Here is a 24,632-nt window from a genome sequence, read left to right as displayed (position 1 = left end):
AAAAGCGTATAGCATGAAAAAATTTAAGTAGTTCCACTCATGCAAGAAAACTATTCTCTTGTTAAGGTGATTTCACTGCAGTGAAAGAATGTCAAGCGATGAAAACACCTGCTCAGGGGAAATTTGCATTGTCGCAAAGCCTCACTTCAAGGTTAAATGAACATACATTTTTACACTTGCATCGATTCGTCTTTTTTTATGTTTACGAGCTTGTTACTTGCTCTAAGTATAGTAAATTTTAAAACACAACATATTTTACAGGTTGTCACTTGCATGCTACCGAAAGCCAAATCCTGCTGCTATTCAAAGTGTTTTACACTTATTTCAGACCCCGTTGTCGTTGTCAAGTGGCTAAGGTACTCGGCTGCTGACCCGCAGGTCGCGGGATTGCTGTGGCGGCTGCAAATATTGTAGGCCCGGGTGCTCAGACTTGGGTGCACGTTAAAAAAACGCAGGTGGTCGAAATTTCCGGAGCCCTCCTCTACGGCGTCTCTCATAATGATATGGTGGTTTTGGTACCTTAAACCCCACATATCAATCAATCTATTAAACGCTTCCTTCAAACCAAAAAAATTGCATATCTGCAGGCCTTGTTTCATTGTGTAGGTTGGTTGCATCATGACAAATGCCCATTTTTTAATACTATCTGACATATACTATTTCAGTTAAATTCGAAAATATTCTACCAAAATCACTATTCGCTTCGAATGTGCTTTTAACCTAAAATTTACTATGCACAGAATCCTGAACGATTCCTTTAAAGTTTTTGTCTTGCATTAAATATGATATTCTTTATGACCAAGTTGGAATGTCTATTCTTTCCTTTGCTTTTTTTTTTAAGTAACTTACTCGAAATGCCATGTTTCTACCCACTTCTTTTTTTCTTCTTTTTTCTCTAAGTAAAAGTTGTCATAGAGGTAACGTCGGGACTTAAAACTGTTTTCTGGTGTGTATGGCTTTATGCTTTACTCAGCTGCATTACTGCGAACTGATTTTCTAACTTGTATTAATTACTCATGCACAGATGACCCCAGAACAGTCTTCTGACCTTGGGAAGCTCTTTTGCATAGCCTTATTTAATCATGCTTTGCAAAATGAATAATTGTAATAATTTGCTGATGGACTGATTGATTAATTGTGTTCCAGACTCTCCCCAAGGTTTGGCAGCGTCTGCAGTGCAAGATGGTGGCCAGCGCATATCGCCAACTTCCGTTCGTTCAAGAAGTTCAAGCGCCTCCTCAGCTTCTAGTTCAGTCAGTGGCAGCCGCAACTTTCCATTGTTGCCTGTTAGGAAAACATTTGGTTATTTCTGAACAGTACTGATGTCCAAACAATTTGTTACTGGTTAAAAAGAGAGACATAATTCACTTTTTGTCCAAAACACTTGGACAATTTCTCATTTAGCCTTGTATTGCTGACTTGAATGTGTGCTTTTTTAGCAATTTTTTAGCTCACTGTGACTTTTATGTTTAAATCATCCCCAAGTTTTACTTCAACATCATAGTAACTTCAACCTCTAGTCGCAGTGCCGGCTTGACTATTCTGTGTTGTTTGTGCTGCTATTTCACTAAAGCTGCTAGTTTTCATACCAGAGAAGCACCTGGTGTGCACTGGCTTTCACTGTCAACAATGAAAATGTTTTTTTCTGCTACTGTTGATACGTGTGTGGTGCGTGAATTCAGCAGGTTTGTGGATTAAAGTTGGCAACGTAGTGGTACTTGCCATTATTATTACTTTTTCATTTGAAGAATGAATGTGTACTATAACACTTATTACTGAAATTGCGTAGCATTAAGCCATTCAACATAGTATGGTTTTGTGTGCTTTTGCTCATTGCAAGTGTGCAGACAAGTATGTGTGAGTGTGTGAATGCTTATTTTGTAACTCCATCAGTTATGTTATCATCCAAACTATATTGTTTATGTATGTCAAAGTTAATTCCTCTTACATTGGCTTCGTCATTATTTTTATTAATTTTTTTGCTCGCATATTGTTATTAACATCCTTCATTTTGTCAAGATTGTAGGAGCTGTGTAGTCGAAATTTTGATACTGTTAAAAATTCTAATTTCTTCTGCATCATCATAACACAAAGCTTAACTAGTGATGTTCTCAGGAGAAGCCATCTATTACACAGAATCATTAGTGTGCAAACTCGGCCTAAAGGGCAGCTGTATGTGGCCAGCATTCAATCGATTAGTAATTGAACAATCATTCTATCAGTGACTAGAAACGTGTGCCATTAAATACAACAGTATATCCATTCCTGGATTAAACTGTGTCTGGTCTGTGCCATGGCTAGCTAAAAGGAGTAACATGTCGGAAGAATAAGGGTAAGTTTAAACATTGTGAAGCTGATAGACACATAGGAGTGAAAATTGACTTGTCCGTTTTTATTGAGAATGCCACTTCATTTTCACTGTGTCTGAGTAGTTGCCACTGGCTAACATGTTGAAACAGGCAAAGTGCTGTCCAGTTTCGATAGACATAGACAAACTCAGGCTACAGTTCATCCCAAGCCTGCCTTTTCACAATAAACTTTTCCTACATTAGGGAATGGATTGGTGAGGCAGGTGCTGGAAAGTTGGTTATCGTCCTTTTCCACACTCTCTGAATAAACACATGCATGCCTGATGCATTATCACAGCAGAAATAATTTATGGCACACGTTTGATGTATGCCCTCATGTTGGCACAATTTTCTACTAGCTCTCACTACACACTGCCGCGTACCTAACGATAAAGCATAGCATCTAAGCACCCCTATCTGTAATGTAGTTTGCGCTGATGACTGATGGAATGTGCATACGACTGATGGAAGAAGAGGATAGACAAGTGCTGTGCACCACTTGTCCTGTCCCCTTGTTTAGTCCGTCATTTCTGCATTTCGCTTAGATTGATTGATATATGGGGTTTAATATCCCAAAACCACCATATGATTATTAGAGATGCCGTGGCGGAGGGCTCCGAAAATTTCGACCACCTGGGGTTCTTTAAAATGCACCCAAATCTGAGCACACGGGCCTACAGCATTTTCACCTCCATCGAAAATGCAGCCGCTGCAGCCGGGATTCGCTCCCGCAACCTGCGGGGCAGCAGCCGAGTACCTCAGCCATTAGACCACTGCGGCGGGACTGCATTTCGCTTAGCACAACTACATTACAATGCCATACTAACTAGCCCTAATTGAAGCTTTGATAAACTGCTGTCATCGCCACACAATAAAAGCTACAGTGTAGGCTCCATAAAAATTTCAGTAATCATGAATAGTTACCCAGATGCTGCTTATCAGTGTTTAGGAAACCTATGCCAAAACTTTGTACATGCCTACAGCAGCACAATGACATAACAGCTCTAGTGTTGGAGAAAAAAAATTTTTCTGTCTGGTTGATGTAGTACCCAGTAAAAGACGAATCTCCGGCCAAAGTTTCTTTTAAAGAAAAATTGACCCAACTTTTCCTACAAGGTTATCTCTGAAGTGTAGGCCTCTTCTGCCGCCTTTAAGAGCCCAAATGAGCCTTGTAATGTTGAATTAGCTTTTGTTGAAAACAAATCTTGGCTGTAATGTCATCCTTTGCTATGTATGTATTGTACTATTTGCATGGCATCCCCATGATATGCCTTCAGTCTTCTAGGGTGCTCAAATTGCTGTATCAGTGCTGGTTGCGTATTGAAGAAGTTTAAAATCTCTTCCTAGTCCTTTCATCACAATAAAGAACACTCACGATTTAAAAACTTCTTTTATCGGTTCGTTTACATATGCTGAGTTCGTCTGTTTCTGGTACTATTTCGTGTTTTCACACATATGGTCACACATGTAGTGACCATATGTGTCATATGTGACGGTTGCCCCAGCAGCATTCTCCCTGTGTAGTACAGATCTTGTGAAAGAAGCAACAATGTGCGCATGATTGCTCGCTGTGTTTTGTTGTACTTCACACAATATCAGCAGTAGAGAGTTTTAACCTGTCTGCAAATATGCTGTAAGCTGTCGTGGATCCGTTACGATGGAGCAGTGGTTATTGTGCTCAGCTGCTGACCCGAAGGTTGCAAGTTTGATACGAGCTGTGGTAGTTGCATTTCAATATAGACGAAATGCGAGGCCCATGTATTGTGCAATGTGAGTGCTTGTTGAAGAACACCAGGTGGTTGACACTTCTGGAGCCCTCCACTATGGCGTCTCTCATATTAGATTGTTGTTCTGGGACATAAAATTCCACATATTAGTATTATTGTTGTGTATTATCAGCTTAGTGAAAAGGTGTATGGCGACATCCAAGGTGCTTCGATACCATTGCGCCCTAGCAACACGCTGCTGCTAGCAACACCTTGTAATACATACACAATGTAACAAAAGAGCAGACCAAGTTAACATTGCAAAGATAAAATAGTACTTCAACTGTATTGAGAAGAATTGGCTGGGGAATAATTACCATCATGCAATTTTTTGTTGCTACAGCAACATGGACACACCAGGTCCATTTTTGTCGGCATCACTGGAGATTTCGTATGAAGTCCAAATGCAATACCCGACACGGTCATATGTTCGATGTGCAAGAGCAGCCGACAATCATGGCTCAAGTTGAGGTGAAATTCACCCGCAGCCGCCTGTCATGCGCGAGACCTATGGGAGTTTTGGGAGAGAGGCTGCATGACTCCGGCACATACTGAACGCTTTGATTGGCGGGGCATGGTCACAGACGCCCTATCTTGACAGGGATTAGCAGATGCCTCTTACAATTGCACATGCTGTGTTCTTGCTGCTCATTTGGCATTGAAGCGGCAGCATGAAGGTTGCTTACCTCGCTGCAGCGGTTGTATTTTTCCTACATCTGTTTTGTTGATTTACACCAGGTGGGGTGCTTAATTAGGCTGTTATCTTCTGGCCTCACTTGGTATAGCATTCCAATTTGTTGCTATTGTATTCATTGCTTCGCCCTTGTGGGGAAGCTGTGACTTTTTACGATTTTTTTTTCGAGGATGGCCAAATGACATCAAAATTTTTCTACTGCATTCTAAATTTAAAAACCATCACAAGATGTGGTTACTATTTCTGTTAATGCTTAACTTACACCAGAAATACAGAGATGGTGACATGTTTACAGACATGCTTAAACTCTCTTCTCTTTAGTATTTTTTATCATGTGATGGTTGTGCTTGGTAGCAATGGGAAAAACATGAAGCGGCATAAGAGACTGCTAGTGAAGTCATGAGTGTGTGCATCTGATTTTGCTTTTGATTTATTTGCCGATTCATATCGCTAAAGTTATGTCACTACATATAACTGCCATGCCAGAGAGACTACAGTTTTTATGCTGTGAATTATCGTCATAGGATGCTTGCACACGTATTTTTTATCTCAAAACATTTTGTGCCAGCATGAGCACTGGTTGCAAGCTGCATTGTGATAAAGTGGCCTCTGTACTGAACCTTAAGTATAACTAAAGAGAATGTTTTCTTAAGCAAGTTGGTTCATTATTGGGGAGGAAGAACCAGAAGCCAGGGAAAGAAACAAGAGATGGGTACCAGTGCTGTGTGCATGTATAGACCTTGTTTTCCCACACAAGTATTAATTGAGTTGCACCTGGATATATTGTATTACTCTATAAATTAAACAGTCATAACACCTTCTTGGAAAGGCCACACCATATGCATATGTCAAACTACCATTTATCGGCACACTTGCTAAGTCACACACTTTTCTCATGAAGGTGTACTCCTAAGACAAACATCTTTTTTTGTAATCACAAATGATGTTTATAGAACTAGTAACCAGTTTTTGTAAACATCAATTGGAAATAGGCTGACAGAACGGCACTGTTTTCGGCAGATGTGGGGAAACAGGGCATTGAATCTGAAGGGTAGTAGAAGTCGTGAAGTTAAAATGAACAAGATGCATATCTTAAAGGTATGGATGACTCGTGCAGAAGCATTTTATGTGCACTTCATATAAATGATTTTGCAAAAATAAGATTCACTGCAATGCAGCCACACAGTGTGGTAAAGTTGGTGGAAAGTGGTAACTGCCGTTTAGTGAAGCCACTACCTTCTTTCAAGGATGCCAATGGTCCAATATGCATGCTTTGAAAGAAGATGTGGATAAAAATGATTAAACCTTTATATCTTCAGTATAGTCGTATAGAAACTAAGTGGTGAATTCCCACATTTCACTATTAAAGACGCTTTATGAAATGATCGGCTTAAGTCTATTGAAGAATAGTGGCCTAAAATCTTCTTCACTAAAGGAAGGCATTTTGTAATTCAAGTTATCTCTGTATCAAATTACTTTGCAATCCACTTGAGTTCGATGTATCTAGGTTTGACTGCAGTAACTTAGCATGGGTGTGTACTGTGTTGTTCCAGCATACTGTGCATTTCAATACGAAGCAATGTGATTTTCACTATTTATTGCAGAATCCCACTTGCACACTTTTGCATGTATTTTTAATGTGCAGACACATTGCTGAATTATACTCTTCATTGTACATCACAGCTTAATCCAAAGTCCTCATTAGAAGGATAAATGGCTTGTGTATAGAAGGGGCACATGGCTGGGTATTGATTGGTTGCTTCAAAAAGAGAAACACATTTTTTTAGAACCTGCAGGTATAGTTTATATTAATAAAAGTATGTATTCATGTACCGTTTGTATGTGCATTTTTTTTGTTATAATACTCTTCGTAGCTATGAGCACTTTATAACTACTGTTGTAGCTGAAGGGCTAGCTGTGAGCTGTTTGCAAGGACTCTGAAGTGCCAGCTGCACTAAAATTAGTCCTTACCTGTTTTTTTTCCGACTTTTTACTGATAAGGCTTGAATAATGGTATTCATAATTAACCATATTATTTCCTTTTAAAATGAATACTGAACCGTTACTTTTCTGAGAAATATATCGACATTTTGTAACATTGTACAGATATGTTATACAATGCAGTATTTTTTTTTATTAGAGTGAGTTATTGTAATATTTAATCAGCTATTTCAAGAACTTGCTTTAGTAAGTATGATGCACAATGCTATATCCTGAAAACAGTTCATATGCATACCTTTCTTTCATTTGTAGTTTTTTTCCACCATTGGCTATGATAATATTTTTCTTCTCTTAATTATTGCACTGCCGTGAGTATTTCTGCAGAACTTATTTGCTGTACTCTATTTCCCTATGCGTTAAAGGGGCCCTGCAACACTTTTTGAGCATGGCCAGAAAACTCTGCCGATCGATAGTAGAGAATCCCGAGAACACGCGAGCCCAATATTATAGCGCAGCATGCGGCCTGGCATACACTATGAATTATCAAAGTCAGCTGAAAATTGCTTTCTTTTTTCTCCACGAATGGCGGAGGAAACTAAAAAATTACTCGCAGAAGGCCATCTATTTGCCATAGGCTGATGGCAAGTCGTCCATGATTATTGAAGTAAAATAGCAAACTGGGCTACTTGAAAATATACTCATCACAATCAGCGCACATACAAAAGCACAAAAACACAAGAAAGGGCCTTCCTGTGTGGATACATCTGACACGTACGTTTCTTTCACTAAACTTTCAGTTGTCAAGCCACTCTTAATTGTGTCGTTCGTGTGTTTTTGTTCTTGTGTTTTTGTGCTTTTTTGTCCACTGATCGTGATGAGTATATTTCAACTAGCCCAGTTTGCTACTCTACTTCAGCTCACTTGCGCAACCGCCGTTGATTTTAACTGGGTGACAAAAACTCTCGTCGCTCTACTTCCAGTCGATACCTGTTACCGATCGTTTGTTCGAGGCCAGTATTTTGCTGTGCAATAACTTAGGTTACCTCAAAGAAGAGATCAGATCAGTCTGCGATGATACTTTTGAGGGCTTCCACAATATCTAACGGACAAGTGGGGAAAAGATGTCGTCCCAAAGTGCAAGCATATTGTTACATGATTTCGGCTGACTGAAACAGGGCATAGTGGGACATACCCAAGAAAGGTGCCTCAGACTGAGAGTGAAGAAGTGGACGTTGTTTGTAAGCTGCGTTGCGGCTGCGGACTGACTACTGTTATTTTCCACGTAACATTTTGGTGAAAGTGCTGGGTGCTCTTTTGACAACTGAGCTACGCAGTGGACGCCTCTTTAAGTCTGCTACCATGGCTCTGGGTGAGGATACGGCTTCGCCACCTACCTCGGCAACGACAGGAACCCGGTACGTCGCCCTAACGCAACCCCGTGATCCCGGTACCTTTACTGGAGAGGACAACGCGAATGTGGACAAGTGGCTTAGTATGTACGAGCGTGTCAGCAAGCAATATGGCTGGGACCCAACCATTATGCTTGCGAATGTCATTTTTTATCTTGACAAGACTCCTCGCATCTGGTTTGAGACCAATGAGCACGAAGTCACAAGATGGGAAATGTTTAAACAACAGCTTCGCGACCTCTTTGGTAACCCGTTTGGTCAACAGCTTGATGCCCGAAAGCAATTGGCCGTACGTACACAGACGTACACTGAGCCCTACTTGACTTATATTCAAGACGTCTTAGCGTTGTGTCAAAGGGCCGATCCCAACATGACTGAGGCCGAGAATATTTCGCACGTTTTAAAAGGAATCGCCGACGATGCGTTCAGCCTGCTTGTATTTACGAACGTAACGACCATCGACGCCGTGATCAAATAGTGGTGTCGCCGTCTCGTGCAGGCGAAGAGTCGACGCATTTAGCACCAGTTCCAGCGCTTACCCAACACCGCGGCAACGTCGTCTTGCGAAGCCACTCTTTGTCATCCGTCTACAACCGAAGACGTGACGCGCATTGCCGACGTGAACTCGAGGCCACTTACCCGGATTCCAACAAACCGATGTTACCCGACGCCTCAACGCCAGCTGTCTCCTTGATCTAGGCTGTTGTCCGCCTGGAATTCGCTAACCTGGGTATCCTGTCCACTGCACCCACCCTGGATAATACTGATCCCTCTATAGCTTCTGTGGACATGAGACGTTGCCGTCCGTACTCTATTCAAACCAGAAACCCGTCTGAATGGCGTACAGCTGATAATAAGCCAATCTGCTTGCGCTGTGGTCGCGTGGGACACATCGCTCGTTACTGCCGCAGCAAGTGGCCATCTATGCCTTCTGGCTCGTACCCCGCTTACAGTAACTCATTCCGCCCATCAAGCCACTGTTCTCCGACCCGCACTGAGTCTACAGCATTTAGTGCCCCTGAGGACTACGGCCACCCTGTCCCGTCATCACCGCCGTCTCAAAGCTACCCTTCTCGTTCAAATACGTGTCGCCGCTCTCCCTCACCATCGTTTAACCGCTGCATGCCCCGGAAAACTAGGCTGCGCAGCTTCTGGAGGTGAAGCTGCCCTGTCGACCTTACCCAAAAATCCTCTGTTGCCCTTACGTTTCAACCGGAACACACTTGAAGTATATGTTGATGGCACACCTGTTGAAGCTTTGATTGATACGGGCGCTCACGTCTATTATGAGTTCGCATTTTTGTCATTGCATGAAGGTCCTCACGCCCCCCTTGACCAGTGTCGTCCAAGTTGCAGATGGCGCAACAGTCCCTGTCATCGGTATGTGCACAGCTCAACTTACCGTAGCCGGTCATCAAGTGGTCATCCTTTTTACCGTGCTTGCAACATGTCCCCACGACCTCATACTAGGCCTCGATTTTCTTGTTGCCAATTCTGCTCTGATTGATTGCTCCGTTGGTGTGCTCTGCCTTGAACTGCCACAAATCAGTGATGCCCCGTACCAACCTACATGCCGATTACAATGCAGCGACTTTGTTCACCTGCCCTCAAAAACTGTGACGTACATCAATTTCTGTGCTCGCCAGCTGTGCTCGACGGCGACTATTACGCTACACCTCTCACCGACGTACTCCTTGCGCACAATGTTGCAGTGCCCTACACGATGCTCAGCATAACAGATAACAGAACTTGTCTACCGCTTGTAAATTTCGGCTACCTGAATCGTGCTTCCACAAGACATTTCTGTGGCCCACCTGTGTCCGTTGCTTGATTCACAAAGTGAAGTGCTTGCCTTAGACACCCTTGTTTCACCGCAGCGCACACCACTCGCAACACATTCGGGCAGCCGTCAAATTGTAGACATGATTGCCACTGATCTTCCGCCTCCGCAAGTTGAAGCCCTACAACATCTTCTCGAGGCCTACCAGGATATTTTCGATTTTGGCGACCGACCTCTAGGGCAGACGTCCTTTGTCCAGCATCGCATACACACAGGTGATGCCAACCCTGTTCACCGCCGTCCCTACAGAGTGTCTGCTTTTGAGCGGAGCATCATTCAGAAAGAGGTGAACAAGATGCTAGTGAAGGACATTATTGAACCATCCTCCAGTCCCTGGGCATCCCCGGTGGTATTAGTTAAAAAGAAGGATGGATCGTTGCGATATTGTGTGGACTATCGCCACCTTAGCAACATCACCAAGAAAGACGCATACCCTCTGCCCCAAATTGATGATGCCCTTGATTGCCTCCATGGTGCCGCCTACCTTTTTTCCATCGATCTTCGTTCTGGTTATTGGCAGATTGCTGTGGACCCTATGGACCGAGAGAAGATGGCTTTTGTAACACCCGATGGCCTCTACCAATTCAAAGTCATGCCTTTCGGCTTATGTAATGCCCCCGCCACCTTTGAACGAATGATGGACTCCCTGCTCCATGGATTCAAGTGGTCTACGTGTCTTTGTTATCTGGATGACTTGATTGTGTTTGCTCCCACTTTTGAAGTGCACCTTGAGAGACTCTCCAAAATTATTGATGTATTCCGTCTCGCCGTTCTTTAGCTGAAGTCATCCAAATGCTGGTTTGGTCGCCGCCGCATTACAATACTTGCACAAATTGTTGACCTTTATGGCGTACAGCCTGACCCAGAAAAAGTTCGAGCTGTGAAGGACTTTCCTGTGCCAAAAACCACCAAAGATGTCCGCAGCTTTGTGGGGCTCTGCTCCTACTTTCGGCGATTCATCAAGAACTTCGCGGAAATCACTCGGCCCGTAACAGATTTACTCAAACCAGATGAAACGTTCTTCTGGGGTCCCTCGCAAGCAGCACCATTCTCCGACCTGACCACTTTGCTCACTTCCTCTCCTGTTCTGGCTCATTTCGACCCTACAGCACCGACCGAAGTCCGCACCGATGCCAGCGGTTACGGAATAGGCGCTGTGTTGGCTCAGCGACAACGTTGGTAGAATCGCGTGATAGCTTATGCCAGAAGGCTGCTGTCCCCCTCGGAGCGTAATTATTCCATCACAGAGCGCGAATGCCTAGCGCTGGTGTGGGCAGTCGCGAAATTTCGTCCTTAGTTATACGGCCGACCTTTTATAGTTCTCACTGACCACCACGCTCTTTGCTGGCTCGCCTCTTCAAAGGATCCCACTGGTCGTCTCGCCCGCTGGGCACTCCGCCTCCAAGAGTATTCTTACACCGTAGTGTATAAATCAGGAAAACTGCACAAAAATGTGGATTGTCTATCACGCTACCCTGTGGCCGACTGCGATCCTACGAGCACTGATTCTGTGGGTCGCGTCCTTTCCATCTCCCAGCTGCTTCATCTCGGGGACGAGCAGCGTCGCGATCCGGATATCAGCCGCCTAATACAACAGCTCAAATCTTCACCACAAGACGCTTCTGTTCGCATGTTTACCTTAAAGGACCACACCTTATATCGGCGTAATTTATCGCCCAATGGTCGCGACTTACTTCTGGTCATACCAAAGCACCTGCGCTCCACAGTCCTACGCGAGCTCCATGACGTGCTAACCATGGGTCACCTTGGTGTGTCTCGCACATATGACCGTGTGCGCCGCCGCTTCTACTGGCCTGGCCTTTCACGCTCTGTTGTCGTTATGTCAACGCTTGCGAAATTTTCCAGTGTCGCAAAAAGCCGTCGGGACTCCCTTCCGGGTATATTGAAAATATCGACATCCCATCGAAGCTATTCTTCCGTGTTGGTTTAGACCTTCTCGGTCCCTTCCCAACATCCGCCTCCGGAAACAAGTGGATCGCTGTTGCTACAGATTACGCAACCCGCTATGCAGTTACGCGAGCTATGCTAACAAGCTGCGCTACAGACGTCGCTGATTTTCTACTACGCGATCTCATTTTAGTGCATGGAGCCCCTCGTCAACTTCTGACAGACCGAGGCCGTACGTTCCTTTCGAAAGTGGTTTACGATGTCCTGCGTTCCTGCTTGTCCAACATAAGCTCACGACATCATACCATCTCCAGACAAATGGGCTTACAGAACGTTTAAACCACACCCTGACAGACATTCTATCGAAATACGTCTCGGCCGACCATCGTGATTGGGATGTTGCACTACCCTACATGACGTTCGCACACAATTCCTCCCGGCATGACACTGCTGGGTACTCGCCATTTTACCCTCTGTTTGGACGCGAACGAACATTGCCGTTGGATACCTTCCTGCCAGCTGCTGCGCAGTCTACTTCTGAATATGCACGCGACGCTATTATCCGAGCTGACCATGCTCGTTAGCTTGCCCGCAGCAGATTAATGGCGTCCCAAGACTCGCAGAAGCATCGTTACGACGAGCGGCATCGCGACGAACACTTTCCGACAGGTCCCCTCGTTCTTCTTTGGTCCCCTACGCGACAAGCAGGCCTTACAGAGAAGCTTCTCTCTCGTTTCACGGGCCTATACCGTGTGCTTAGACGAGTGACCGACACTACATATGAAATTGTCCCTGATAATCCATCAACCTCTTCTGCTCTGCTGTCCCGGGACATCATCCACGTATCACGGCTCAAGCGTTACCTCACTACTCTTGCTGTGGTTCGTAAGCTCGCCGGGTCGGCGCTTTTGCCGCCGGGGGTTGTGTTACGGGATTCGGCTGAAACAGGGCATAGTGGGACATACCCAAAAAAGGTGCCTCAGACTGAGAGTGAAGGAGTGGACGTTGTCGGTGAGCTGCGTTGTGGCTGCGGACTCTACTGTTATTTTCCACGTAACAGTATTTACTTCTGCCTGCTCATCACTGTCTTGCCTTTCGCAGTATTTCCTAACCCACGGCCACGCTGCATGTCTCCGGTGCGTCCTTTCGACCGGTGCGCTGATCGTGATGAGTGATGCGCAAGTGTACTTCACATATATCACTTCGCCGTTGACTTAACTTGGCGCTACGCACACATCTTCAGTCGCGCGTACAGCCGGAACTGCAACAATAATGCTTGTAATGTTGTTGCTAATAATAATACTAATTATATTAATCGGCTGTACTTTTCGAAAGTCTGCCCTTAGGCATAATAGTGCTTGATTAAAAAATACACATGCACATTTGCTTCGTGTATAAAGCCTAGTAATGAACAATGGTGAGGTCCACGAATCCAGCTGTCAAAGTCGCGTGGTCGGCCAGACCTGAGGCCTATTGCACGAAGGTGATGACGATGTCTTAATTGTAGACCAGTGCAAGTCCACAACAAGCATATGGCAGTTACATCGTTCATTAGGGCATTGCAAAATAGGCACTTTATACGAACCATACGGGCCGCGGTACTTTTTCACCCAAAGAGTGGTAATGAATGGGGTGAACGCCCAAACTCGACATGAAGCCTCCTCAACGTAAGCTCCTCTCATAGGGTTAAACAACTATATAGGTCAGAACTATCTGCAGGTATAAGAGCTCGCGTGGTACGTCGGAGGCTTTCTTTTTCCCGGGTCGTGTGTGCTTGAGCAAATAACAGTCCATTCTTTTGAAACACAAGCATGGCTTGTGTAATTGCAGAGCGACCTGATTTGCAAGATAAGTTACACAAAACCTCTTGGCTATGTGTGAGGTACTGATAACTTTCCTGAAGAGGCGGATTAGTGTCTTCTAGAATGGGGTACTCAACCTTGTAATTTTAGTCATGAACATTTCTTTTTGGAAGGATGACTCCTGGCAGTTTCCGACGCTGGCATCGACTACTGCTTACCACCTCTGTCACACATAGTTTCTTTCGAATCTTCTGTGAAAAAAAAGTCCACACTGTGTTTCTCTTGCGATTGCTTCCCATTACGACATGACAAAGGAAACAGTATACACACCAAATATTCCAATAACGCATTATAGCTATGTGATATCGTGGCCTGGAGCCACGAAAAAGAGAGCAGGCGCGCTTTCATAACACAAGAAAATGCCTGTTGCACGTGACATCACCCGCTTGAGGTGCTAGCGGCGTTTGCCTCTACCGCCATTGACGATAGTTATAGTGCGAGAACAAAACGACGACACAGAGACAAGAAGGACATGAAGTGTCGTCGTTTTGTTCTCGCGCTATAACTATCGTCATGCCATATACCAACTAGCCCAAGCTGCCACACTTCTCGTGCATATGTTAGTGGTCTGGGCGTGCCCTTTTTGAAGCGGCGAGCGGCAGTGAGAGGTTATGTGCGTGCCGCTGCGTACGGTACCAACGTGGTCAAATGCGACTGAGTGCTTATGCGCGTGACTTCCGAGGTTCGGCAAAACTTCGCTACGACCATAAGGTTCACCTTTGCGGCAGATATCGACCCGTTCGACTTCAGCAGCGATGAAGCTGTATGTGATGTGAAGTGTTACTCACGTGTCGAGCTGAGGGACATTAGGGACCACTTGTCGGCGGCACAAGCTTCGCAACAAGGGACAAGCTTAAAGCCTATAAATCGATGGACTCCCATAACTATGTGACGATTATAGTGGATGGGTCCAACAGCACTGAGAGAGACCTCTGAGATGGCCGCCGCGTCGTCGTCATAAACGTGAATGGTTCCCCTTGCTCAGTGCTCGGACGAATATTTTTTGTCACCGTGGTGGTGTCGCTTTACGAATTCTTCGTGTGGAAGGGCTTCACCGTTTGCGAGAGCATGTGAGGCGATACAATTGGCAAAGTTCGTTCGTGGTTGCACCCAAGCCGTTTGCGATCAAAAAATGCTCTTTGCTGCAGGGTCCAACGACGTGCGTCGGGCAGTTGCGCACTCAGAGATAACATATTGTCTCAATTGTAACTGATCGACGTTAATGTGATATCACCGTTTATGTGCTTAGCTGACCATCCTCTTAAACAGTCAGCGACACAGTGCGCTCTTGCAAAGCATAGCTAAACGAGAACGCACTGCGTCGCTGACTGTTTACTAACACACCGAAATCAGTAACACGCTGTACTTACCTAAATGACACCTCTCATAAGCAGCAGACGAAGTGCGTACACTCGTCTCCTGCTACGTAAATAAAGCTTCATAGCACGTTGCGAAAACCTATGTTTTTCATCACAAAAGCAGACCTCTATAATGTTGCATAGGTTCTGAACACTCACCTGAAATTCAATGTTTAACGCACACACGGTATAGTGTTCGGCTGAGCTATGGGCGTATCAGCCGGGCGGCAAAAAGAAAACTGAGCCCCCCCTCCCCCCCCCCCCCCACTTTCGACAGCGGTCACTGTCGGATGCACACTGGGGAAAACAACAAAGGCAAAATTTTCGTTCACCACTGTAATCACTCAATAATATTGTTACGAGGAAAAGAAGTCATTACGAGGCAAGGGTACAATGTAGTGATAGTTTTCCAACATTTCAGCCGTGACGAAATTTCCTTGAAGGCTCTTCGCGATGCTTTCGAGGTTGTGCAGTAGCGCTGCAGAGCAGGCTAGTGCTGAACAGGGGCCGTATATATTACATCACTTGTTCATGTTTTTATACTGCTGCGACTGGCCGATGCAGTTATAGATGGGAACGAACTAACTATTTATGAACCGGTCGAAGCATTTGCTGCTTCAAGAAAATCATTTTCTTTGATCGAAAACGTATATCATCACCGCTGCTTTGTCGAAGCTGCAGTGAGTGCATGATTGCGACTAAACTTTCTAAATATTTCATTTTTCGGTACTGGAAGAGCCAAGAAAGGTTTCCGCTTTAGTCTCCGATAAATCTGATCGCCCTTGCCTATGGCAACTTGGAGCGATGGAGGCAGCTTGCAAAGCGGCGACGAATAAAGCAGTGGACTAGAGCTCAAGGAGAAGCTAAAATAAGTAGATAAAAGGGCTCGAAATACCTTTGGTTCCTCAAGGAGTGCTGTACATTTAAAAACTGAATTCTTTGTGAGCTCATTTTAGTTATGAAACATTTCATTCAATAATAAAACAGTTACTGTTGAGGAGGCAACCATCAACATAATTGTATTTATGTGGAAGGTTGTGAGGTAATGCATAAAAAGCGTCTTGTGTAATAATAATAAATGCGTCATGCATGGCAAAAAATTCGTGCTGCTTAAATCTGACTGTCTTTTGTTTTTTACGCTATTGAACAATTGAACATTTGCTGTCAGTATGTAAAATCACATGAAAGTGCGAGCACGCCGAAGAAGCTGTCTCTCTGTTTATATATATATATATATATATATATATATATATATATATATATATATATATATATATATATATATATATAAGGGAAAGAAGTGTATACCTAAGGGCTCGTTTTCCGTGTTTTAACACAATAATAATGAGATATAACAGACAGTAATGCCAAGGAATGTACAGGGGAAGTTATTAACATTAATGGAATGTAAATAAGAAGAAAGAAAAGTGGATGAAAAAATTACCAACTGTAAGCAGGAATCGAACCTACGACCTTCGAATTACGCGCTCGATGCTCTAACCACTGAGCTATTACAGCGGCACTCCCTCCATCCACTTTTTTGGGTTTATCTGTGAATTTTAGAAGTAGGAGCGACAGTCAGCGCCATCTATAAGCCAAACAACGAGTGTGAAAACACTCTTATGCGCATGTTTGGCGTCACGTAGCACGTGAACTTATTATGAGCGGGCAGCTGATTAATTGTCCCTCTTATACAACCTAAACACACCAAGTCTGCCAGTACGAGACCCTCGTTCAATGAAATAAGGGAAAGAAGTGGTTAGAGCATCGAACGCGTAATTCGAAGGTCGTAGGTTCGATTCCTGCTTACAGTTGGTAATTTTTTCATCCACTTTTCTTTCTTCTTATTTACATTCCATTAATGTTAATAACTTCCCCTGTACATTCCTTGGCATTACTGTCTGTTATATCTCATTATATATATATATATATATATATATATATATATATATATATATATATATATATATATATATATATATATATATATATATATATATGCTCACGGCAGGTTATTTTTTCACCCACTTTTCTTTCTTCCTATTTACATTACTTTGGTTCTAATAACTTCCCCTATACATTCCTTGGCATTATTGTCTGTTAGATCTCAAATAATATTGTGTCAAAACACGGAAAAACGAGCCCTAAGGAATACACTTCGTTCTCATTATATATATATATATATATATATATATATATATATATATATATATATATATATATATATATATATATATATATATATATATATATATATATATATACCGGGTGTTCAAAATTAAGCTTTATGATTTTTTTAAAATTAGGCGCTCGAAGGCACGTGAGAACCACTTGTGCAAATAAGTTAAGCGGCCAGGGGGACAGAAAGTTAGATGATAATTATCGCTGTCAGCAGCCCAATTAACTAAAATTTAATAATTAACTTTTTACTGGCTGCGGTAAGTTGGCATGTTTATATTGAAAAAATGTAGGCAGTGGTGTTTGTACACAGTTTCAGTTGGAAGATTTTTTCTAGCACGCCTGTGTTCCGAGATATCCGGCTCCAAAGTTTAATTGTCTTTCGCACGATTACGCATGCAAGAGGGTGAGGGTCCGCGCAAAGCTCCTCCCTAAAGTGACGCATCTGTTGCGTGTGGTGTTTAGTGTGTGAAGAGGGTGGAAGCGTAGGCATAGGTGATAGCAATTACCCTTGCCCTCTTCGGCCGGCGAAATCAAAATGTGACAGCGCGGTGCGCCATGAGCCTTACGCATGATCCTGATGAACGCGATAACAGGAGACCATTTTTCGCGACGTTTTTTCGTGACTTTAGATCACACTGAGACATCTTCTTGTGAACGCGTTAGCAGGACCGTCCTGCACTAGGGTGCCTCCGGTTAGAGCACAGCGTCTCTGCATTGAAGGTCTACCAAGGAAATCCACGTGGAGTCCTTTCGAGCTAATATGGCTGCTTCTGGCGTGAGGTATTCTACCAAAGTAAAAGTAGACGTGGTGCTTGCAATGGCTGAAATGAATGGCAACGCTTCGTTAGCAATGGAGCTTTACGCGTCTCGCCACCCACACCGTCCCCTTCCAACAAGGCCCACTTTCACAAACCTGTTTCGACGCTTCTGCACAACAGGCTCTGTCCACCTTCCGAGACGGACCAGGAAGGCAATCGTCGATGAAGACTTTGAAATCGACGTTGTCGCGTGCGTAACCTCGATGCCAGAGCTCAGCATCCGACAGATTGCCGATCAGTGCGGTCGCAGCATCGGAACAGTCACAAATGTTTTAAGAAAGCACAAGTTCCATCCATATCACGTTTACCTTCATCAGGACCTAAATGAGGCGGACTTTGAAAGGCGAGTTGACTTCTGCAATTGGGGCCTCATCAAAACTGATCAAGAAAATGACTTTTTGCACAGAATAATTTGGACTGATGAAGCTCGGTTTTGCCGAAATGGAAGTGTTAATCTTCACAACGCCCATTATTGGGCACAAGAAAACCCACACTGGCTGAGGCAGCACAAGCATCAAGTTCGCTGGAGTGTGAATGTGTGGTGCGGCATACTCGGGGACAGGATCATCGGACCTCACTTTTTTGAGGACAACTTGAACGGAAAGATGTACACAGAAGAAATATTAGGTGTTGTCATTGATGATCTTGTCTGCAGTCTTTCCCTGAATGACCTGCGCCAAGTATGGTTTCAGCACGATGGAGCACCACCACATTTTTCTACCAGGGCGAAGAACTGGTTGGACAGACGTTTTCCACAACAGTGGATTGGGCGCGCAGGAGCGATGTTTTGGCCACCAAGATCACCTGACCTTTCTCCGCTCGACTTTTTCCTTTGGGGCTACGTTAAAGATCGAGTTTACGTAACAGAGCCCAGCGATGTTAATGACATGAAGGACAGGATAACATCTGCCTGTGCGAGTATTCCTGCAGAAGTACTGCGCCGAGTCATCGAGTCGACGCGACAGCGGTTCATGCTTTGCGTTGCTGCCGAAGGCAGGCATTTTGAACACTTTTTGGGGCATTGACGTCTTGAGAGGTGAAGAGTTTCGATGAGATTTGTGCATGACCGAAATATGCTTATGTAGCAGCAGGAAATATGCGTTAGCAAGGATAAAACTGTTTCAGTTATTATTGGTGGAGTTGTTGCTCTTGTTTCAATAAAAGTTACAGTACTCGGACATCAGCAGTCACGCTATTCGCGTAGCCCAGGCAACGACCACGCATGCTTCTCTAGTGATTATTACGCACGCGCACTGGCATCCAGATTCTCCGCTCGCACCATTATCTCGGCATGGTATCTGCCACTATCGTTAGAGGCTCTGCAGTTGCGTGTTACGACACTGGTTGCAAGCGTTCTTCGATTTTTGATTTCGACGGCCGAAGAGGGCAAGGGTAATTGCTATCACCTATGCCTACGCTTCCACCCTCTTCACACACTAAACACCACACGCAACAGATGCGTCACTTTAGGGAGGAGCTTTGCGCGGACCCTCACCCTCTTGCATGCGTAATCGTGCGAAAGACAATTAAACTTTGGAGCCGGATATCTCGGAACACAGGCGTGCTAGAAAAAATCTTCCAACTGAAACTGTGTACAAACACCACTGCCTACATTTTTTCAATATAAACATGCCAACTTACCGCAGCCAGTAAAAAGTTAATTATTAAATTTTAGTTAATTGGGCTGCTGACAGCGATAATTATCATCTAACTTTCTGTCCCCCTGGCCGCTTAACTTATTTGCACAAGTGGTTCTCACGTGCCTTCGAGCGCCTAATTTTAAAAAAATCATAAAGCTTAATTTTGAACACCCGGTATATATATATATATATATATATATATATATATATATATATATATATATATATATATTTATATATATATATATACGAGCTAACGAGTGCGGTAGGTTATCCCCCCCCCCCCCCCCCCCTCTCGGTACTGGAAGCGCCAAAAAAGGTTTCCACTTTAATTTCCGATGAATTTTCCTCTTTAATCTCCGAAAAGGTGGACGCAGGACAACCGGGACTCAAAGGAGCCGGTACTATAGAGAAATCGGCGCAGTGTTTCCAAGCGGAGGCGCGATGAAGAGAACACATGGCACAGTTTCTGGTCGGTACAGTCAAACAGTAGGCAGTTCAAGCGAGGAACTACCACCAAACGCAGTGCTTACACGACGCGATGCTTTTTGATGAAATCATGATAATCACCACAGATAGTAAGTAGCACGCCACACCAGGACTTGCGCGAAGTGACAATGACAATCACGCTTATTTCGCATCAATACAATGTAATGATACGAAGGGGTAATGTAAGGATACGAACCTCATTGCGCCAAAATAGAAAAATTATTGGCAGCATATCCACGGGGTGAATGATGGAGAGTGGACCGAAGCATCCGTCCGTACATTCATTCTTTCTTCAGTCCGTGCATGCGTCCGTCTGTGTGACCGTCCGTGCGTCCTTCCGCCCATCCGTGCGTGCGTCTGTTTGTGCGTCCGCACGTCCGTCAGTGGGTCCATCTTTGCTTCGTCCATGCATTCGCCCCTGCGTCCGTCCGTGCAGCCATCCGTGCGTCCGTTCATGCATCTGTATGTGTGTCCGTTCGTCCATCTAGTCAACATTCCAAGTACCACCGTCGCGCATCTTTTCATCATATATTCCGCATATAGAAGCACCGCCATCTAGCGGACATACCAAGGACTAAACGAGAGCTGGCACTAGCACGCTTTCTTACGGCTTGCGCTTCGTGTCTACTTCCTACCTTTAACCACCTCAAGTTCATGGTATATACGACCGCACTGTATTCATGGCACTGCGGCCCAATGCTCGCTAAACCTTTCTAAAACCAGGGAGGTTACGCCCAGAGAGTATAACGTAGCAACCCTTTCTTGTCAGACAGTGCTCAATGTACATGCCAATGGCTGCTAATGGGGAATGAGAGCCAGGAGAATTCGGCTTTTGCTTCGTGTCTACTTCCCACATTTAACCCTCTCGAGTTCATGGTATATACTAGTTCACTGTATTTATGGCACTGCGGTCCAACGCTCGCTAAACCTTTCTAACACCAAGGAGGTTACGCCCAGCGAGTATAACGTAGCAACCCTTTCTTGTCAGATAGTGGTCAATGTAAATGCCAGTGGCTGCTAATTGGGAATGAGAGACAGAGAATTTTGTTTTTAGTTAACGCGCACGCTGCGAATTCTTTATTGTTCAACAACAAACAGGAGGAATCTCCCACCGGACCACCTTGCAGGTCAAAGCGTAAGACATGTTACGCACTACTACGAGGGATGAACGGGTGCCGCTTTAAAGAGCTTCACCCCTAAAGAAAACCTTGCACGAATGACACAGTGGAGCTTGAAGCTGAGTCCGCTGGGTGCCAGTCTATTATTTTACCACTGAGTTATCCGGTGTTTGTAACTTGTTCTCAAAGTTGCCTTAGGTGGGCATGACCTAGCACTAATGGCACAGTGGGGCTGGAACCAGGGTCCGCTGTGTACCAGCCCAGTACTCTACCACTGAGCTACACCGACGCTTGTGACTTGTCAATCTTGCTTTAGGAAGGCTTGATGTCGGGAAAACAATCGCGGTAATACGACTTATGAAGCGTTTTAGAACAGCGGAAGAACATCCAGTCGTCGCACAATGCGAATAGCGTAACGATCGAGTGGGCCGTCCAATGCTCCAAACCATCTGAAAAGGTTGTTCTTGTTCCCCTATTAGCTGTGGCGCATACCCACTTGAGTCATAATTCCTCATCGTCGTCAGCCACTGCATGTATAATTGGCACAAAATTCCTTGCATTTGTTAAGCGGATACCGCCCTTCACAGAAGATTGATAAAAAATAGCATAGCATGTACCAGCCTACTACCCAAAAGATTATTAATAATGCTCTAGGGGGTACCTAGCAAGTGTGTTTGCAGTAGTTACCCAATGAGTGTTTTGAAAAGGCTATCAAAGGCCGCTCTTCTAGTTTTCGCTGTGATTGTGCTGCGCCCACCGCGCAGGCCTAGCGTTTTTTTTAATACAATGCTTCATAAAAGAGGAGAAAATCAGAGATTAACAGATAAGAACAATATTAACGTTCTTTTAAAGAAAAGAAAGAAAAAAGTGAGTAAGGCAAAATAATTTGTAAGTCCATTTACTCTAAAATAGAATAATACTTTATAAGACTACTCAATTATTGGCCGATCCCCCACAGTGGGTATGAGCCACAAGGGAAGGGCAACAGGAACAAGAACAAAAATTTGATAAACCAGAACATATAAAACAAGAAGAGCTTCGCACTCCATTCATCGCCCTTTTCCTCGTCTGCGTCACAGAACAAGCGCGCCCATCTTTACGGTATAAGAAAAGGAATAAACTTTATTTTTACAATAGAGTATGCGTTGTTCGATGCCCTTTTCATTTTCGCAATGATAAAGTTAGAACGATTGTTTGTATTATACAAACCGAGAAGATATCATCTCTTTTCTAGCTTTGAAATATTTGTTCTTGGCTACCCGAATCATGGCTACTTCCTCAGGGCAGGTGTAAGCCAAAATTCTAGGATGTACATTTTCATCTCGATCTTGGATGGTGAAACGTGCATGTACACATTATTCCAGGCCGCTACAGGTTGAAGCATTCCTTATGACCATAATTTCCCAACGATGCTCAGGAGCAACAGCTCATTGCTGACTTTTAAATAATTATATCATTTTTCTGAAAATATTTTTGGCATATTTTATCATTTCCTTATGTATACCGGAGTTTTCCAGGTGTTATTCAGTGAAACAAAATTTTGGGCATCAAAGGGTCAGAATCAAAGAGGTCAGAAAATCAGGGCTGGTCCGGTCAGCAACGCAGAATGTCGCCTATGCCGAACTGTCGCATACCGATGATTCTCTATAGTAGTGTGGCGTTGCTTTCGTCAGGTCCACCTGAATAACTGTAAGATTTTTACACGAAACGATGCTCCGTTGGTGGAAACTGTAGTGCATACGGAACAATGTGGATACTACTGCACAACAAAATATCTATAGGCATGTCATTAGTAAAATGAGGGCTCATTCAGAATGCTCTGGCTGAGAGAAAAAGAGGAAATGTATAAAGCACTCAAAGGGCGATCAGTTAAGGGGATAAAAAAGAAACTCGATGGAAAAATCCCAAAAACACCACCTTTCGACGTGCGACTGACATACCGTCTACAGTACGTACCAAACCACTTGGTGCTCGAAATTAAAGGGAACCTGTACAGATGCAAAGCCAAGACAGGAGCGTCAAACGCCCGGAAGAAGAAGATGATGATGATAATAGCCTCTATGTATGTATCATACCCACTTTGAAGGATTGGTTAAGAAACGGATAATTTAAAAGTACAAACCATTACTTAAAAATTGTACGACTAATGATTTAAAGAACAGTTATAATAAAAAATAATGATGCTAATATAGATACTCGAGATCAAAACATTCGAATTCATCTAAAAGTATTTTTACTGTGGAACAGAGATGCCGGTGACAATGACCTAATGAGAAGGCTCCCAATGATAGTATATTCTTTAAGAGTGTTTCTCCTCAGTCAATTGGAGTGGTTGCATGATAAGAAGTAAGGCTCAATTGTTTCGTCTTTGTTACAAAACAAGCAAAAAGGCGAAGCAGCCAGACCAACCCTGTTCATATATTGGTTTAATTTAGGAACCCGCAGCCCATGCAATTTTCTTCCGCTTCCAAAAGCGGGAAAACAGTAGTAAGACACAAAGACCTGATAAAAAAAGGCTGCGCGTCCTGGAACTTGAAAATATTGTTATTGAAATATTGCTCATTGAATTAAAGACCCTTTTTGTATTTGCCCCCTAAGAACGGCATATTACACTATTACTTTACGGATAGTTGCCCCTGAATATTTGGAAACACCAACAGGTAGACAGCAATCACCCACCTTTCCAATTCCGGTGTGCCTTTCCGCTTTGTACTTTATTACCGCGACCTTTACTTCCTATATGCCATTGTATTATGAACTTAAGAGTCCACATTACTACGGTAGATAGGCAGAAGTATTATCGACCAGATGATAGATGAACTAGGTATTGCTTGCTTGCGAGACTACATCACCTACAAGTAGCGATAACTTGACTGGTTCGAATCTCCGGTGGTTGCATCGGAAGGAACATGATGGTGATGAGCTCCTCTCGGATGGCCTGCTCCCTATGAGGGCACCCCTGGCGGCACTGCGCTAGCAGCTCTTTTTCCTTCGGCGAGAAACGAGTGTGCAGCTGCTCCTCCAGACTCTGTCTGTCCTCGAATAGCATAGGGATCTGCCGGTTCTTGTAGCAGCTTACTTCACCGTTATGTTGAACTTTCTCTTCGTTGCTGCTTTTGAAGGCACGCAACCGCTCGTTCAGGTAGCCCACAAATAGCATCCTGCTCAAGCCGTTCAACAAGAAGGCTCTCCCGGCTGCTAATTTTAGAAGACTCTCAACTTTGCGATAACTAACTTTATGTTTACAGACCCCGCAATAT

The 24,632-nt window shown here is 44.0% G+C and overlaps 1 protein-coding gene across 3 annotated transcripts in view; it reads left to right on the top strand.

The window, feature by feature from the left end:
• LOC119175737 (rhotekin-2) overlaps nt 1-6,645 on the top strand; it is a 169,755-nt gene extending 163,110 nt beyond the window's left edge. For all 3 annotated transcript variants that reach the window (XM_075882004.1, XM_075882005.1, XM_037426688.2), the window contains exon 11: nt 1,147-6,645. In XM_075882004.1, the coding sequence (XP_075738119.1) occupies nt 1,147-1,313 (167 nt within the window). In that variant the 3' untranslated portion in view covers nt 1,314-6,645. The remainder of the gene's footprint in view (nt 1-1,146) is intronic.
• Nucleotides 6,646-24,632: the final 17,987 nt, after the last annotated feature.

Source organism: Rhipicephalus microplus, chromosome X (genome assembly GCF_043290135.1).
Source record: "Rhipicephalus microplus isolate Deutch F79 chromosome X, USDA_Rmic, whole genome shotgun sequence".
In the NCBI taxonomy this organism is placed as follows: Eukaryota; Metazoa; Arthropoda; class Arachnida; order Ixodida; family Ixodidae; genus Rhipicephalus; species Rhipicephalus microplus.
Note: the sequence above shows the minus strand (reverse complement) of the source record. Positions and strands in the feature narration are given on the sequence as shown.